The sequence below is a fragment of the Esox lucius genome, chromosome 14 (genome assembly GCF_011004845.1).
Source record: "Esox lucius isolate fEsoLuc1 chromosome 14, fEsoLuc1.pri, whole genome shotgun sequence".
Classification (NCBI taxonomy): Eukaryota; Metazoa; Chordata; class Actinopteri; order Esociformes; family Esocidae; genus Esox; species Esox lucius.
In genome coordinates, this window is record NC_047582.1 from 29,038,455 (window position 1) to 29,055,555 (window position 17,101).

Here is a 17,101-nt window from a genome sequence, read left to right on the forward strand (position 1 = left end):
TGAAAGTGTGCCAGCAGCTGTTTGCTATTGTTGACTGCTGTGCAGTGTATGGAACTGACGCTTATTATCAGCGTAAAGACATCCATGACCAGTAGACTAGCAGCCTTTGTTCAGTCCCATGGAGTTCAATGTTCATTAGGCTCTGGAATGGAAACAATAATAATAATAAAAACTCTTTACGACAAAAAATGTATATGAGTAACACCACCTTGTTCCAGGCTTTTTTTTACCCATCTGGTGCCCAATGAACCCTGGTCCTTCATCCTCCTACACTAAAGTATCTCACATCCTTTGGACTTTCAGAGAAATGTCTTGTAAGCACATTGACGGTACTATCATCTGCAAAGGCAAACAACTTGGTGGAAGTGGTTACATTTGTTACTCATTAATCCTGGAAACCATGGTGATGAGTGATTGACAGCCCACTCTTGTCAGCTTCCATGATTCCCTGCCCTCTTCCCTGACAGACTGAGGAGGAGTCAGAGGATGACAGACAATAGACTCCGTGCTTCAATTGGCAGGGTGACACAACACTGAAACGCCACTGTGGACAACTCTGGTGGGAAAAAACGAGGGATAAATATATAGCAGAAGAAAACTTTCAAACTGAAAAACATTATTTCAAAGGTGGTGGTACTCACTGTGCTTAGTGTAGGAGACTTGCTACACCAGGCCATCGTACAGGGACAGAGCCTGGACTATGGAAGGGTCTGCTTTGGAACCCTCTTGGAACTCCTGTAGTGTCAGCAGGCCGTCTGCATTCTGAAAAACAAACACATTTTATTATTTCATTTAGATCTGATCTAAATGCCTGAATAATGGCTTGACTGCTATTCAGTTTTAAGACCAGTAGAGGGCACTTTCGGTTAGCTCTTGAAGTCTCAGCACAGACTTTCTATTTATTGCACTCTTACACAACCTCATCAGTCAGTGTCGGTCTGCCCCAGATCCGAATTCCTCTTGTGAGACTAACTCTCCACTGGTTTTGATGAGAAGACTCTGACAAAAAGCCTCAGGGCTTAGGTTTGCTAGTGCCTCCTTGGGAAGGGCATTAACAGTTTTCCAACTAAACATTGCAGGCCCTCTAAGTGAGCAATTCAAGCCCACAGAGCTCATGTATAGTCTCCTGAAGATGGCTTGGAATCTGTGTGTGTGTGTATGCGTGAGTGTGTGTGTGTGTGTGTGTGATGGATTTACCTTGTCCATCATGGCAAAGATTCGATCCACTCTTTTCTCCGGTGTATTCTCCTCCTCTGGCAACTCCACTGTGTTCCCCTTTTTTGTGATCACATTATTATTTGATTACATTATAATAATATGGTAACACAGACGGGACAAGAAAAAAAGGACAAAAAAAGCATTTGCCTTTTTAGCATGTGCATGCAGGACAGGAAGCTCAATGTTAGCCAAGTCCATTAATGAAAGAGCACATTGATGCCATGGCAGAGGGTGAGGCTCCTGCCAAAATAACCGTTCGATTTTTTGGATGCAGTAGGTCCGGCAAGCCATGTTCACTTTACAGACTGTTGTCTTATTCATACCTGAAAATATTCAATAACGAATAGAGGATAAAGACCAGATTCCAAAATGTGGAGGCCTCATCTCCTCCTCAAACCATATGCAAAAAAGAGTCTAGGGTATCATGGAAGCAGAGCAAACTACTTGTACTGGGAATTCATTTAATTGTAAATAATTTACAGGGTGTAGAGTATAGACAATGTGTAGGCCATGGCTGTGGATCTGACATTTTTCTGGGATCTTTTGTCTGCAATCCAAAAGATTCAGTGATTCCCAAAGATGTTAAATGTGTAGATCACATCCTCTATGCACTGTTTCACGGAAATCTCAAAACCTTCACACAGCAGTCAAACCTTCGCACAGCAGTCTACTTTGCTCTAGTACTGGCAGAGAATGACTACTCTCATGAATAGTGCTTGTTTAATAAAGGTCGAGGCCGAATCGATGTCTGCAAAATCATAATGATTACAGTATTCTGCATGATGGCACCAAATACAGTATTATAGCACAAGTATCCTGCAAAACAAAAACAAGCAAGTCATTTAACTGTGAATGACAATTCCTCAAGTCTTACTGGTGAAACACCCATGCAGAACCATTCCACGCCAATCTCTCTGATTCATGTTTAGATTGATGCTTTGTTCTCAACGTATTATCATAATAATCAATATTGCCTTGTTCAAGGTTTTCGTCTACAATGTCAAGTCAAGCTAGTACTTCTTGCCATGACACAAATGGTTTGCTTTGAATTTCACCTTTCTCCGTGTTTAGGTTAGACAACTAGGAACAGGCTTTCAAATTCATTATGCATAGTCTTAAATGGCGTTCAGTAAGTTAAAACATTATTTGAGAAATGTTCACTCAGCTACCTAGGTGCCCCACAGAATGCACAGTTGGATGTGATCGGTACACGAGCAGTCGTTATAAAAAGTCTGATATGCAACAAATGGTTAATCGGATGAGTTGCAATACTTGATGAGAGTGAAATGTTGGACCAAGTCAAGCCCCAGCTGTTAGCAATGGTAGGAAGGATGGATCCCTCCACCTTCAAGACGTTTACATATAGGTTTACATATAGGTTTGAGCATGTATGTATCTAATTTAAAGACTAAGGCAGGGGATTTAATTGAAATCCTGTTATATCCACCATGTAGTACTCAACATTTAAAAAATAATTTCAAATTGCCCACAAAGGGTGACAGGATTGAATATTGACATAAGTCCAGCTCCCTCCCACCCCACCACCACCCCCCCAGATTCAGGGTCTTATCCTGGGATGCATAGTTAGCTCTGTCAGGGGTTGACATTAACGCTTTTGGCCACTGGTCCTTTTGGACAAGTGGGACTGTTTTTTTACTTTTCCAACAGCAGAAAATAACCTACAGAATTAACTTTCATACTAATTTCTCCTGTGGTTTTAGGACAAGGCCACATGACCTAAAGGGGTGCCTAATTTGCATGGGCCCCAAAGCCATCAGCCTTTGTATGTGTATGTATGTAATATAACATGAATAAAAAGAACCATGGTGCCTCAAACCAACATTCTGGTCCACCGGCCACTCTGGCAGGTAGCTAGATGAAAATAAATGTATTCGACTTCTTACCAGTCAAAATGGGTTTGACACATAAACAACGTAACCCATGAATATGCTGTGTAATACCTCTCAAATAATACATGTATTCCCAGTCGCTAGATACGTGATATATTGCAAAATGTCCAATATCTGTCGTGACTAAGTCTCTTAACTGAAATACCTGCCACTTTAAGGGCAATAATGTTGCCATGGTAACGGAGTCACTGTGCTTGTCCCTGTTGCAGAATTATCTGTGCCTTGCTAGCTTGAGTCAGATTAGTCTGCTAGCAGTTGAGGTTTCAACTCTAAAATTGAAATACTACGAAGCTCGTAAACAAAACAATGTCAGAAACGGAGAAACAAGAGATTATATCTGATTCAATAAAATATTCTCCCGCGCATGTATAAAAATCTGTATTTCACGTCTCTTTCCGGCTACAGCACTCTGGCTGCCACTGCGTGCTGTTGAATACAATAAAGCCCAGCTGTTCAACAAATGACAGAAATACTTTTGTGTGTGTACAAATCGCAAACTGCATACTCATACTACAAACACGTTTTTGAAAAGGCAATATCGTTAGCTATCTTGTGGCAATAAATAGAGTTTAGGTGATAAACCTAAACTAAAGCTGAATTCGTTTAGCCCATGCAAACTCTTTAATTGTAGTAAAAAATAATTTATTTCACTTGTCCATTCGCATAAGCGCAGTCTATATTTCCGGGTGTTATTTTTTACTTATACCGGACAAATACACAAGCGTTAATGTCAAGCCCAGTCTGTTCCCCATGGAACAACATACGATTGGAGAGCGCCCCATAGCGGCAAAATAATACAGAAAAAATATATATTGACATTGTACCCACCGTGTTCCCCTGTACGCAAACACGCAAACACACGTACACACACAAACACACAATACCTCAATTACCAGCACGTGATTACATACTGTATCTCTAGAGGTTAACAGTATGTACAGTACATGGGATGAGGTAGTATCTAAAACAGAATTACTTAAAAGCAACAACCAGACTTTCCCATTATTAATTACGATGCCCAGTCCCCGTCAACCAAACTAAATTATATGAATAGATCAAAGCTGAATATTTGATGCCGAGACATTCGAGGGAGGACTTACCACCATCTGGTAAATGGCATCCACAATATTCAGCATCTCATCCCGAGTTATGTAGCCGTCGTTATCCAGGTCGTAAAGCTTGAAGGCCCCTGCATGCCAGGATAGCAGCACAAGGACAAACATTTTGTGTTTGATAAATTCCTTATTAACAAATTTCTAAAAAACTTACATTATGCAATACTTATTTTGACTCTGATTGAAATGTATCAACATGCTAGCCAATTAACACAGAACACAACAACTGTCAGCACTGAATAACATACTGGTGAAGACGTGAGGCAGACAGTAGTGTGTGTGTGTGTGTCTGTGTGTGTGTGTGAGTCAGAGCGTCTACACGCATGTGTCAGTCAGGTTACTTGTCATACAAAGCATCTACACGCATGTGTCAGTCAGGTTACTTGTCATACAAAGCATCTACACGCTTGTGTCAGTCAGGTTACTTGTCATACAAAGCGTCAATTCCTGTTGTCCATGCAGTGACAGGTACACAAAAGCTGTGACCACATACAGGTGTCTAGAAGGACAGAGCACTTTGGCCGTGCAGGTAACAGCATGACTAGGTCAAAGTTAAGTCATTGGAAAGCAAAAAAGGAGGGAGGGAGAGAAGGAGACACAGAAAGGAGGAAGGGAGAGAAGGAGACTCAGAAAGGAGGAAGGGAGAGAAGGAGACTCAGAAAGGAGGAAGGGAGAGAAGGAGACACATAAAGGAGGAAGGGGGAGAAGGAGACTCAGAAAGGAGGAAGGGGGAGAAGGAGACACAGAAAGGAGGAAGGGAGAGAAGGAGACACATAAAGGAGGAAGGGAGAGAAGGAGACACAGAAAGGAGGAAGGGAGAGAAGGAGACAGAAAGGAGGAAGGGAGAGAAGGAGACACAGAAAGGAGGAAGGGAGAGAAGGAGACTCAGAAAGGAGGAAGGGGGAGAAGGAGACACATAAAGGAGGAAGGGGGAGAAGGAGACTCAGAAAGGAGGAAGCGGGAGAAGGAGACACAGAAAGGAGGAAGGGGGAGAAGGAGACACAGAAAGGAGGAAGGGAGAGAAGGAGACTCAGAAAGGAGGAAGGGAGAGAAGGAGACACAGAAAGGAGGAAGGGAGAGAAGGAGACTCAGAAAGGAGGAAGGGGGAGAAGGAGACACATAAAGGAGGAAGGGAGAGAAGGAGACACAGAAAGGAGGAAGGGAGAGAAGGAGACACAGAAAGGAGGAAGGGAGAGAAGGAGACTCAGAAAGGAGGAAGGGGGAGAAGGAGACACATAAAGGAGGAAGGGGGAGAAGGAGACTCAGAAAGGAGGAAGGGGGAGAAGGAGACACAGAAAGGAGGAAGGGGGAGAAGGAGACACAGAAAGGAGGAAGGGGGAGAAGGAGACACAGAAAGGAGGAAGGGAGAGAAGGAGACACAGAAAGGAGGAAGGGAGAGAAGGAGACAGAAAGGAGGGAGGGAGAGAAGGAGACACAGAAAGGAGGAAGGGAGAGAAGGAGACACAGAAAGGAGGAAGGGAGAGAAGGAGACACAGAAAGGAGGAAGGGAGAGAAGGAGACACAGAAAGGAGGAAGGGGGGAAACAGTGGGATGAGAACTGGAGTGTTTCTCTACATCCATTTTGTGACTGGCTTTTGTTTCAACCCAAGTTGTAAGTGTAATGGTGATCAGAACGTGCGGTTAAGCTGGCCACAGGGTGATTTGTACGGACGGGGCCACCCAAAAGTACCTTTAGGGTGGCTCAACCGTTGGACTGTCTAGCAAAGGGGTTTGATGAGGGTTGGGGCCACGTGTGTCACGAAGCAGGGGGCCAATGTTTAGATCCCAGCGTGCGTGGGGCAGTCAGAGAGTGGAGGGACGGGTCCTGGCTAACCTGTGTCATGTTCGGAAACAGCAGTGCCTCTCGTGCCCCGTTGGGTTTTGCTCATGTCGGGGGGTTGCGGTGTAGTGAGTTTAGAAGGAGTGACAGTAAGTGTTAAGAACGTGCAGTAAGCTTGGTCCCCTTAGCTTAACCTGAAATTCTGCAGATGGGGCCATCCAACTGGTATCTTTAGGTGGCATAACCCGTCGTAACGATATCCATTAGTGGGGGGGTGGGGGGGGGGGTTGAGAAGGAGATGACCCTGGTTTGAGTCCACTGAAGGGCAGTTAGACAGTGGAGGAAGAGTTGCTCTCTAAGCACGTCTGAACGCCGCAAGATTGTGCTGGCCTGCTGAACTAAAACCGAGGTAATTCTTTTCGGGCTTACATCTGAGCTTTTCGTCCAGAGTCCCCCTGGAGGTGACCGACAGGGCCTGAATAAACTCTGCAAACTCAATGCGTCCATCCTGCCGAGAAAGACAGAAGGAGACAGAGGGAGAAGGACCATGGGAGAAAGAGAGGGAGAAGAGTGTAGGGACATAAGAGTTATTACAAGAGAACAGGGAGAGAATAAACAACAGGGGAAGAGAGATATAACCTGAACAATGTCAGAGACTGACAAAAATACAAAGTGAAAGAGCTACAACAAAACAAACAGTTTCTGGAGACACGTGGAAATGAGGTGACACTCAAAACAAGCAGTACAGTACTTGAGCGACGACAACAACCTTTGCACAATGGTACAACGCTATCCAATCCAAACTTTTTATTAAAAACCTTATGTTCTTACATACGCTAACACAAAAAGGTTGTAAAGTGTTTAACAGTGTCCTGGCTTCTAAGAATAGAAAGTGAACATAAATGCGTTTTGCGGTCAGCCCTAATGGTCACCTTGTTCTCGTCAAACACGTTGAAGACGAAGCTGGCGAACTTGGTGGGGTCGCCGCAGGGAAAGAATTGCTTGTAGATCTTCTGGAAGCCTGCTGAATCCAGCTGACCACTAGGACAGTCCTTAATAAAGCCCTTATACCTGGTGAAGTCAGGGAGGTATAGTGGGATGAGGAGAGGATGGAGATACCCAGAAATCGGGGAGGAAGTGGCAAGGAGAGAAAAGAGACAGTGAGAAATGAATCCATGAATGGAAAGATTGTTGCGTTCATTGTGACAGACGAAACCCATTCCTGAAGAAAGTATACTCAGAGTAAACAAAAGTGGAAGACAGATTTGATTCCCCAATTCCAAGATCATTAAATCCCAGATCCCTAAAAATCCAAGATCCCTTAACCCAAGGCATGCTGGCATGACCTGATGAGTAATGGTTTGTCATGTTTTGCTAAGCGACATACACTTATTAGGGACTGCTTTATCAACCTGTGTACTAAACTGAAACATTTATGTTTTAAACAAAGTAATGTATATAATTTAAAGGAAATAGCTTGGACACATACTATATAATATACTATATTAAAACTGAAGTGAACAATACTGTCTTTATACAAGTCACACCGAGCAGATACAGTTGCATTCAAGGCAGGAAGAGAATGAGCGATGGCAGAAAAGTTACAAAATAGAAATCAGAGAGCGAGAGAAATGTATATATAAATGGCAAAATGGTCTATTACCCCTCATAAAAAAACTGATATCCAAAAACACTATAATAACAATAATTGAAAATATGCAAAACAGTATGCAAATGTGGGCCATATCTGAAAGTGCACAGACGTGACAGGATAATCCACACATGGCAAAAAATACGTCAACCCTTTCATAACCCCTCCAGTGTTATGCCTGTCATCTAGTTGGTTCTGTCCTGCATACATTCAGGCTGCTCATGAAATAAACATTAGTGTGATTAACCCTTAGCAGTGCTTCCACTCCAAGCCATACATGCTTGGCTTCTTAGTGATAAAGAGGTGAGTGAGAAGGTATTTGCTGACACGGTGTAATGCCACTGCAGAAGGCATCTCCTAAGATAATGCACATCCTTATAACATAGCCAGGGGAATTTATCTGAGCCTGCCCAGACACTGAGACTGACAACTGTTGCCCGCAGTTCAGAAGCATAGACAGCTAATGTATTAAGTTCAAAAAGCAATCTTGACTCGTTCTTTGAAGGCATGAATGATCCGATTTTTTACCATGAATATAATCCATAATAACCATCTTCTAATTAATAATGTTTATTATCCCCAAGTAATACTCCAGTGGAGATATTGTTTGTAAAACATCAAGCCCTTATTATACTGAGCTTTTCAAATGCCATGAAAGAGAAGGTTCAGTTCCACACAATCCACTGTAACATTGTAATGGAGGCTTTTAAAATCTGTTGTGCACAAAGTATGCATAATTAACCATTAGCATACCAAATGATCATTACTGTCATTACACCAAGACCAAACATATGTTGTAGTGAAAAATGGCTTTGAGCTCATTAGCTTACAGCCAGTAACAGACAATGGCTGTTAGACACACTGTGACCTCTACAAAGAGAGAAAGAAATCCTACAGTCAAGGGCAGACATACAAAATTATCATAAACTCAATTGTGTATGGAAATGGGTATTAGCTAATGATACAGAAAATATACACATGGCAACTCCAATAATTGTGATAGGTAGACTCACAGCTGGTGGCCCAATAACACTTTAACTACAATGTACATTTGTTTGAGTTTGGGACATTGTCGCCTATGGAGTTCAGCTGTCTTGTTTTGCGATACATGGGCTTTGACAAAAAAAGAGAGCCACATACTGGACATTGCTAAATGTTTCAGTACTTAAGGCACATCAAAACCTTAAAGCTGTTATTGTGAGTCATCTGGGTCTGGACATAAGCATCAGGGATTACTAAACAGCCGACGATGACCAGGTGTACATGTGGTAAGCGTGACTAATAAAGCAAGAACTGATCAAAACACCTGCAATCAGAATTTTCCAACAATCAAAGCCTTTTGTAAAAAAAAAAAAAAATACATAAAGACTTTACTATGTTCTAAAAAGACTTTGGTGATAGTAATTCCTGCGCAGGTCAGGCATGGGTCAATCCCTGTGGGGACAAGTAGGAAAAAAGGTATGCACTAACTACTGTAATCGCTCTGGATAACAGTTTCTGTCGAATTACTGAACATAATTCAGTTACTGTTTGGAGTTTATCTGTGCAAGAAAACAATAAACCAAGTTTAGAAGATACAGACGAATGACAAACCAAATGAAAAAAGAACAAACTGTTCCTCAATGACTGGAGGGTTGACAACAGAAGCCGTAGGCTTGGAGATAATGCATGGAAAGGGCAAGCATGTTATCTACCTGTCAATGCTCAACCTTGAATTTCTCCCTAAGGCCCAGGTATTGATCAAACTCTCAAATTAATATAAATCCTTAAGGGCAATCGATTGCTAAACCTGCCATGTTCTCTTTTCTCTTTGGCTCAAGGACCTCTTATGAAGAAGAAAGATAAAAATGTCCCCCCAATGAATGATGCAGCTTTGCCTGAGTTAGTGTGCGGCTAACACATTTCAGTGGATTGGTTTAGCCCAAACAGATATATTAACGTGTGCTCCGTTACACAGGAAAGGTTTATTGGTTCATTGTTTAGTTTTCATTGGATTAAATAAAAGTAAACATAACCACTGGGTAGCTTGACAAAACTAAGAAATGCATGTCGATGAAGCCAGCTACGATGGAAGTCATGCTTCCCCTGATGTCTGGAGCATCGGGCAGTTCAGTGGAGTAAGCCGTGAACACCACCTGATGCTTTGTGGATTCCTGCCTGGTCTTTGTGTGGCCTTGCTGTGACGCCAGGTTAAAGTGAGGAATTGGTTTACTGGCACTGAACTTGAACTCTGTAGCCTGGACTTTGTACTCCCAAAGACGTACTCCCCAAAACAGTCAAAAATGCTGTTTAAGGTGCAAGTCTGTAAAATTGTGCTGATAGGCTTTCGTTCAAGTTCTGTGTCTTTCACAGTATCAATAAATGCCAGACCTTATGCCTCCCTGAGGGAGAGAGGGAAAGAATGCAGACACTCAACAGAAGCTGTTCCGTAAACCAACGCCATTTGGTTTTCCATTATTTTCCCAGAATGCATCTGAAGCCGATGGGGGACTAGTACTGCGCTCCCACACAAGGGTGTAGGCACTGAAGTGGATGACAGCAACAGCCACTACTCTGCTGCCTGTTGATGTGTTGTTTACCTCCCTGACACACAGAACTTCCCCTGGCATGTCGCGCTCTGAATCCTCTCGCTCTTCTCTACTCACGTCAGCTAGCTTGCACTGTGAGCGCTGTCCTAGCAGAATGCCGCGGGGGAGGACTCTCTTGCAGTACCTACGATGTGGCATGGGGCAATACAAAATCACTTAAAAGTATAAAGATCGCAGTCGGTGGCGGCCAGGGAAATGTACGCGCATGTGTTTGTGTGTGTGTGTTGTCTCATTTCAATGGCTTCCTGTCACAGTGTGATCTCAGAGCTGCGATACAAACTTGCATAGGCCTTTTAGCAGCAGAGACAGACAAATGCATCACAGTCAAAGCCCTGACTGGGGATCGGGGGACTCTTGAAGTATAAGCTGTGGGGTGTGCACGTTTTCTCGTGATAACATTTTGCAGCGTTTTCTGTCATTTTCCCGTCTTTCCTTCTTCCTCTAACTGATAGTCGTCTTACTCCTTAGAGGCAACGTTCAGTTACCCATTCTCACCACGGTTCTCAGTACGCATGTCTTCAGAGCGGGCACTCTGCCTGGTGTCAATAGTTCTCCATCTGTGGTGTGCGCATGGCGCCCCAACAGGGTAGGCCACGACACTTGGCACACGCAGCAAAGGATTGTAAATACAGAAAGGTTTACGAAGCAGGACACTTGGCACATGCATAGAAGGATTTTAAATGCTGAAAGGTTACGAAGCAGGAACAAGTGAAGACATGCATGCAGGTCTGAGGTAATCCTGTAACAGAAATGTGGTCCGTTCCATGTGTAAATGTAGTTATAGTTACTTCTCATTTTAACAAATGTGTCATATCCTATAGCTAACCACTCATGTTTTACTTAAAAAACTGCTTAAAATGTGTTTTCCATCTAAACATAATTGAGGCTGGGCAATGAGCCAAATGGGCAGCCAATCAAAAGGCTTGTTGTAATTAAGCTTAAATGGTTAGAAGTTCCAGTTCCTTTCAGCTGAATCGACATCATACAATGATCAGCTGCGGGGGTTCTTTCCCAAATGAAGGACACAAATTCCCTGCAGTATTTAAATGATAATATCTGCAACACATTTTCAACTTACAGAGTTCTGTGCCAGTGCATCTCATAACCAATAGGCAAAGCTTACTGTTCACAACCAAACATAAGACTTCCAACCTGAGGAAGTCAGGTGTGCATTTTAAACATTAAAATAGACTTGGCTAACATAAATCACAACAAACAGAAGAGATATCCCTCCAAAATGCCTATGCCTACTGTACCAAATGTTCTGATCAACATTGTTCGGATTCCCTCCTCAGATGTGTTACCAAAGTTAGCCCATTTACTTTTGAATGGTTAAATGTCATAGGTATGATGGCGACTGGTGATGTAGTCTATGTAGGGTCATTTCATCAACAACCAGTGCTTTATCTCTCAATATCTACTGTACTGTACTGTACTGTACTGGCTATACTGCACATTCAGTGAGGAAGGGAATGCCAAGTGGCAGCTACCCTTCCTGGATTGGAATAAGCTTTTAGAAAAGTATACTGGAAAAATACTGGATGAACTATGCATAGGTTTTTCCGGGGACTCCACAAGACCTGAGAGGAACAGCTCAGAGACATCGACACAGCCGAAAGGCAATGCAGGCGTACTCACTATGAGAATATTGTAGCCTTTAAATGGTAAAAGCTCTTGCATATATACGCATCATTAATCAGCTAAATATTAGGCTTAGTACCGTGACTAATGAATAAAATGTACACAGTGAAAGAACCACATGTCCTCAGATTAGGGAATGTGTATGGGTCTGTGTGAAATAAAAGTATGTGTGCGCCAATGAGTCTACAGGCCATGCTTGATAGGGTCCTGTGCTAACAAACCTTATCCTACCTACTAGGCTACAACAACACAGTGGATTGAAGTGTCATTTAAGTGAGTGAAACACTACGGCCATGGACCGTGCCCATGGCAGTAATTGTGGTCGTCGGTGATGTGACGTTTAAATTGTGTAGATGGTGTTCGGCCAAGATTTTACCATCGGTCACATTTACCTATAAACTCCTTTTCAAAAGTATCATCGATATCAATGTTCATGTAATGAATCATGAGAGCATTCAATTTATACAAGTTTTAACCTCACTGTTTTTGTTGTGTGGGCACCACTCAATTCCGGGGGGGAATGCACCCCCCCCCCCAAACCACCCCACCCCCATATCGCCGGCCACGCATTTCAAAACACCTGCAACGTGTCAAAGCTGCCCGCAATATCAGAACGGGGGACTAGCTCTCCAAGTCCAGACACCAGCGCGAGGGGGTGCCTGTATTAATGGGGTAATGTCAGGGCTGTGGAACATGGCTTCCAAGGTAGCAGCTTCTCAGGGTTTGTCCCCCTGGCTAAGCCCACGGCCAGGCTTGTCCACCGGGATTTGATCTGCAGCTTCCAGTGCCAGCAAAGCCTGAGGCAAGAGAGAGCTGTGACACATGCGTCCACCATTTTGTGCCAGAGTGTAATTTAGCCCATTTGAGGCAGGGTATAATTATGTGACAATGCTACGTTAGCATGAAGGGCCAGGTTTGAAATGCACAAAGAAACACCCATTCTCTTACAATGTCACAGGATTTTCCCAACTACCTAATTTTAAATGTTTCACCCGAATGTGTCCAAATTCAACTGGAGGCATAAGCTACAGTACTTTGAAAGCTGTAAAGCCTCACAAAGCCTTCTATTTCAAGATGTGGTTATGAAAACACGGTGATGCATTTGGTGTCCATGGTAACGAAGGCTGAACGGTAAGGTTGCTGGTAACACTGTAGGAGTTTGCTGAAGGTTTAGTGTTCCACAAAATATGGTCAGTGTGTAGTATTCACAGAACAGAGTGTCACTGAGTTCTGGTGCCACTATACTGTCCCCTGATTCACCATCTACTGTTGCTATGTCCTTGAGCAATGCACTGTACTCTCAGCCTGCTCAAAAGGGGCAGGATCTCTGACAGAATGCGCACTTCTCACAGAGAAGATTGACTCATGTAAACCGGAATAACGCAGAATCTACTATCACTCCAAGGGGAGGCAACGAGATTCGTCTTAGAAACATTTCCACTACACGTTTCCACTGCTGCTACCATTATAAGGGAGTAGAAATCAGCCCATTCAATGGCAGATATAATCTAGAATGTGGAATGCCGGGTTGACTTCTGTCACCTGAGACAATTAGAGAAACTTACCATTGCTGTACCTCTTTTTCCGTGACTGCAGCGAGAAAAGAGAAAAAAGTAGATGGTTAGTAGAGCAAAGACTTGACACCAAGATGACACACAAGACAAAGAAGAAGTTCTCACCACTAGCCTGCATCTTAATAATTTAAAGACACAGTTAAATGGGCGTAAATTAGATGTAATAAAATGTATGAATAATGAAACCCCTCTGTTGGGTAATTACAATTAGACCATTTTGTCATTTCCAGTACTGATTATTGTGCTAAACTCTGAGTATCTGCCAATACTGTGTATAGATCCAATACTGTGTATAGATCCAATACTGTGTATAGATCCAATACTGAGTATAGATCCAATACTGCCATTTTCAATTTGTTGACGTATAATTCTCATTATTTTTATTAATATAGTAAACAGACACCAAGTTAAAGACCCTAAATAATAACTTTGTGAAAAACTAAGACACATAAACCATAAATATCATGACCGAATTGAAATGCCACAGCATGTTTTATTAACAATTAATTAATATATTTATATGGCTTGTCACTTGTCGAGCATCATAGAGGTGTCAGTGAATATGGCCCAGTGCTTAGCCTTGGAGTAGTGTAATCTATGTAAGATCATAAATTGAATAAGATAGGGTCTAGAGTTGATTGAGCAGGTATGAAGGACTCCTTTAAAATACTCCTGCTTGATGTTTGGGCATATTTCAAAGCAACTATCGAACACAGAGGGCAGAGCAGTTTCAAAGGCAAAGGGGAATTTACTAATCTGCAGATATCTAAAGACCTTAATAATCTAGGGAGATTATCAATCTCCCTAAGCGAATCGAAAGAGGCAAACAACACCTTTATGTAGTGTTTCTACACTGTAACTGACAAGGTGCAGAACATTGTAGGATGCTACATCAAAGACAAATCAGACCAAATCAAACCCAGAGCTCTTGGTTCTCACATGTCAGGGGGAAATAATATAGGCTACAATTATTTATTTGTACCACTCAAATTATTATAACACCCTAAAAAAACACGGATTAGACAAAAACCATGAATACTAATGCCACAGCAGATGCAACACAACATGTACAGAGTAGCAGCGGTGCGTGGAGAAGAGGCTTAACTCTAATTTAGCGTCCAAAAGGCCTGCCGGGCATATTTCAAATCAATATTTCCATCTCTGTCCGTGAAACCGCTCGCATGAAACCGCTCAAATTGGCCATCTGCTCCCGACACTACACTTACCAAATCAAGCTACCTCCAAACTGTTAACTGCCAATTAAACGGCTACACAATACTGCACCCAAATCCCTGCTCATCTCATCTTGATAGACACTCATACCATCTTGATTCAATAAGAAACAGTAGGCAATTTGTAATGAGCTGTGATGTAATTGATAGCTTGGTAAACTATTTTCAAAGCAACTTCAGTAATACTGATTACGATTAACCTTGACAGTGGGGGGTAGAGTTGTGCCACACAGGTAGGAGTTGAACTGTGACCCTTCGACAACCTTAACGACAGAGACAACCAGTCGTGTTGTTCTAATTCCAGACGAGGTGGGAGGGAACCACCCTCCCCTGTCAGTGTATCCCAAAATTGTTTTGCGGGGCTTTAGGGTGAAGCATGTTGGTCGTCTCAAGCCTCGATCCGGCAGACTTGACAGCACTATTGCAGTTCTCTTGCTGTTTTAAAACGTTTTTATCTCACAGCTTTGCGCTGCAGAGGCAGTTTCAGTGCGTTCTGTATGGCGTGTAATTTATAATATAACCAACATGTGCAATTGCACAGTTGTATAGTTGTACATCGTCTGTGCATAGCATTTTGCGTAGCTGTTCCAAATGGTATGCAAAGACGCAGTCAGTCTGGTAGACGTGTCAGACCCACTTCCTGGTCAATCCCTGAAATACTGCCACCTCAGGATTTACTGCCTCTCTCAACTACAGTATGACCCTGTAAGGAAGGCCATGCGAGCCACTTATATTAAAGGCGACCGGTTTTCCCCGCGGACAGACAGGAATTGGATTCCTTCCTCACACACACACGCATGCACGCACACGCATGCAACTTTAACTGGGGTAACGGTCAAAGTAGCGTAATCATTAACAGAGTCAGTGGAGTGCATCCGTTCAAACAGTGAGATGTAGAGGAGGGAGTGAGTGAGATGTAGAGGAGGGAGTGAGTGAGATGTAGAGGAGGGAGTGAGTGAGATGTAGAGGAGGGAGTGAGTGAGATGTAGAGGAGGGAGTGAGTTGCAGAGGGGGAGTGAGTTGTAGAGGAGGGAGTGAGATGTAGAGGATGGAGTGAGATTTAGAGGATGGAGTGAGTGAGTTGCAGAGGGGGAGTGAGTTGTAGAGGAGGGAGTGAGTTGTAGAGGAGGGAGTGAGATGTAGAGGAGGGAGTGAGATGTAGAGGAGGGAGTGAGATGTAGAGGAGGGAGTGAGATATAGAGGAGGGAGTGAGATGTAGAGGAGGGACTGAATTGTAGAGGGGGGAGTGAGTTGTAGAAGAGTGAGAAATGTGTGGAGAAAAGCAGTAATAATGGAGCTAGAAGGAAAGTGACAATGCAGGCCAGTTGAAGGGAGTGGGAAAAAAGTAAAAAATAAATAGTTACAAAAACAATGCCCCTAAGCTTTGCCCTCATGAAGAGGATATTCATTAAAAGTTTCATATTTGCTGTGACAACCAGCCTGTGTGGTTTCTCTGTCACAGGAAAGCATTCAAAAGAAAAAAAAGGGGGGAAAAGCCGGTTGACTTGATGCCGTCTCCATTAAGCCATTTTCACAAATGGGTGAGCATACTCTTGCCCTATATATAAAAGTCAGTGCTCAAACACATAATGTGAATTATATAAGTAATGGAAGGGTCTTCAACCTTGTTTTGTACAGGCACCACCACTCTTCCAGCCATTAGTCAATCCAGGGACCCCATTGGCATTGTTTCGAGTCCCACAGGAGGCTGGTATGAAAATGTACATGATCACTTGTACTGTAAGTCGATCTAGATGAGAGCATTAGCTCTTATAAATATATCAGCTCTTATTCATATTTCTATGTAACTACTGAAAATTCTAATCTCTCAATTTTAAGGCAATATCAAAGTTGTACTTATATATTTGTACTTAATATTATAGCAATTTGTCACATCTTAAAGACTACTTTTTCACAGACATTGTTCATAATATTATATTAGCAGTTTTTTTACTTTTAACAAATACATTTTCTTTCCATCCCCATGACAAACATTAACTCTGAACAAACCTGCCTTTCCTGTTTATTTGGCATTTGCAGTCATATTTTAATTTCACAAACCCATTTCGTCTCACCCCTCTATGCCATTCAGGAACATTTCAGTACAAATCTCCTTCTCTCCCTATCTCTCTCTCTAAATATACATATATATATATACACACAGTGGGGAGATCAAGTATTTAATACACTGCCGATTTTGCAGGTTTTCCCACTTACAAAGCATCTAGAAGTCTGTAATTTTTATCATAGGTACTCTTCAACTGTGAGTGACGGAATCTAAAACAAAAATCCAGAAAATCTTTGATTAAGTTATTAATATGCATACAGAAATTAAGAGACCACTGCACCTTTTTCTTTCCTTACCAAAAAAATTGAAAAGGAAAGTTTTGAG

The 17,101-nt window shown here is 42.5% G+C and overlaps 1 protein-coding gene across 2 annotated transcripts in view; it reads right to left on the reverse strand.

Moving 5' to 3' along the window:
• Positions 1 to 203: 203 nt before the first annotated feature.
• The window catches only part of ncs1a (neuronal calcium sensor 1a), a 23,428-nt gene continuing 6,530 nt past the window's right edge, over positions 204 to 17,101 (reverse strand). The window contains exons 2-9 of one of the 2 annotated variants that reach the window (XM_010889717.5): positions 13,469 to 13,493; positions 6,956 to 7,094; positions 6,453 to 6,531; positions 4,229 to 4,317; positions 3,957 to 3,965; positions 1,198 to 1,275; positions 642 to 762; positions 204 to 556 (exon numbers count right to left, since the gene is read on the reverse strand). In XM_010889717.5, coding sequence (XP_010888019.1) covers positions 664 to 762; positions 1,198 to 1,275; positions 3,957 to 3,965; positions 4,229 to 4,317; positions 6,453 to 6,531; positions 6,956 to 7,094; positions 13,469 to 13,493 — 518 coding nt within the window. In that variant the 3' untranslated portion in view covers positions 204 to 556; positions 642 to 663. The remainder of the gene's footprint in view (positions 557 to 641; positions 763 to 1,197; positions 1,276 to 3,956; positions 3,966 to 4,228; positions 4,318 to 6,452; positions 6,532 to 6,955; positions 7,095 to 13,468; positions 13,494 to 17,101) is intronic. The other variant, XM_010889718.5, reaches the window with a different exon arrangement.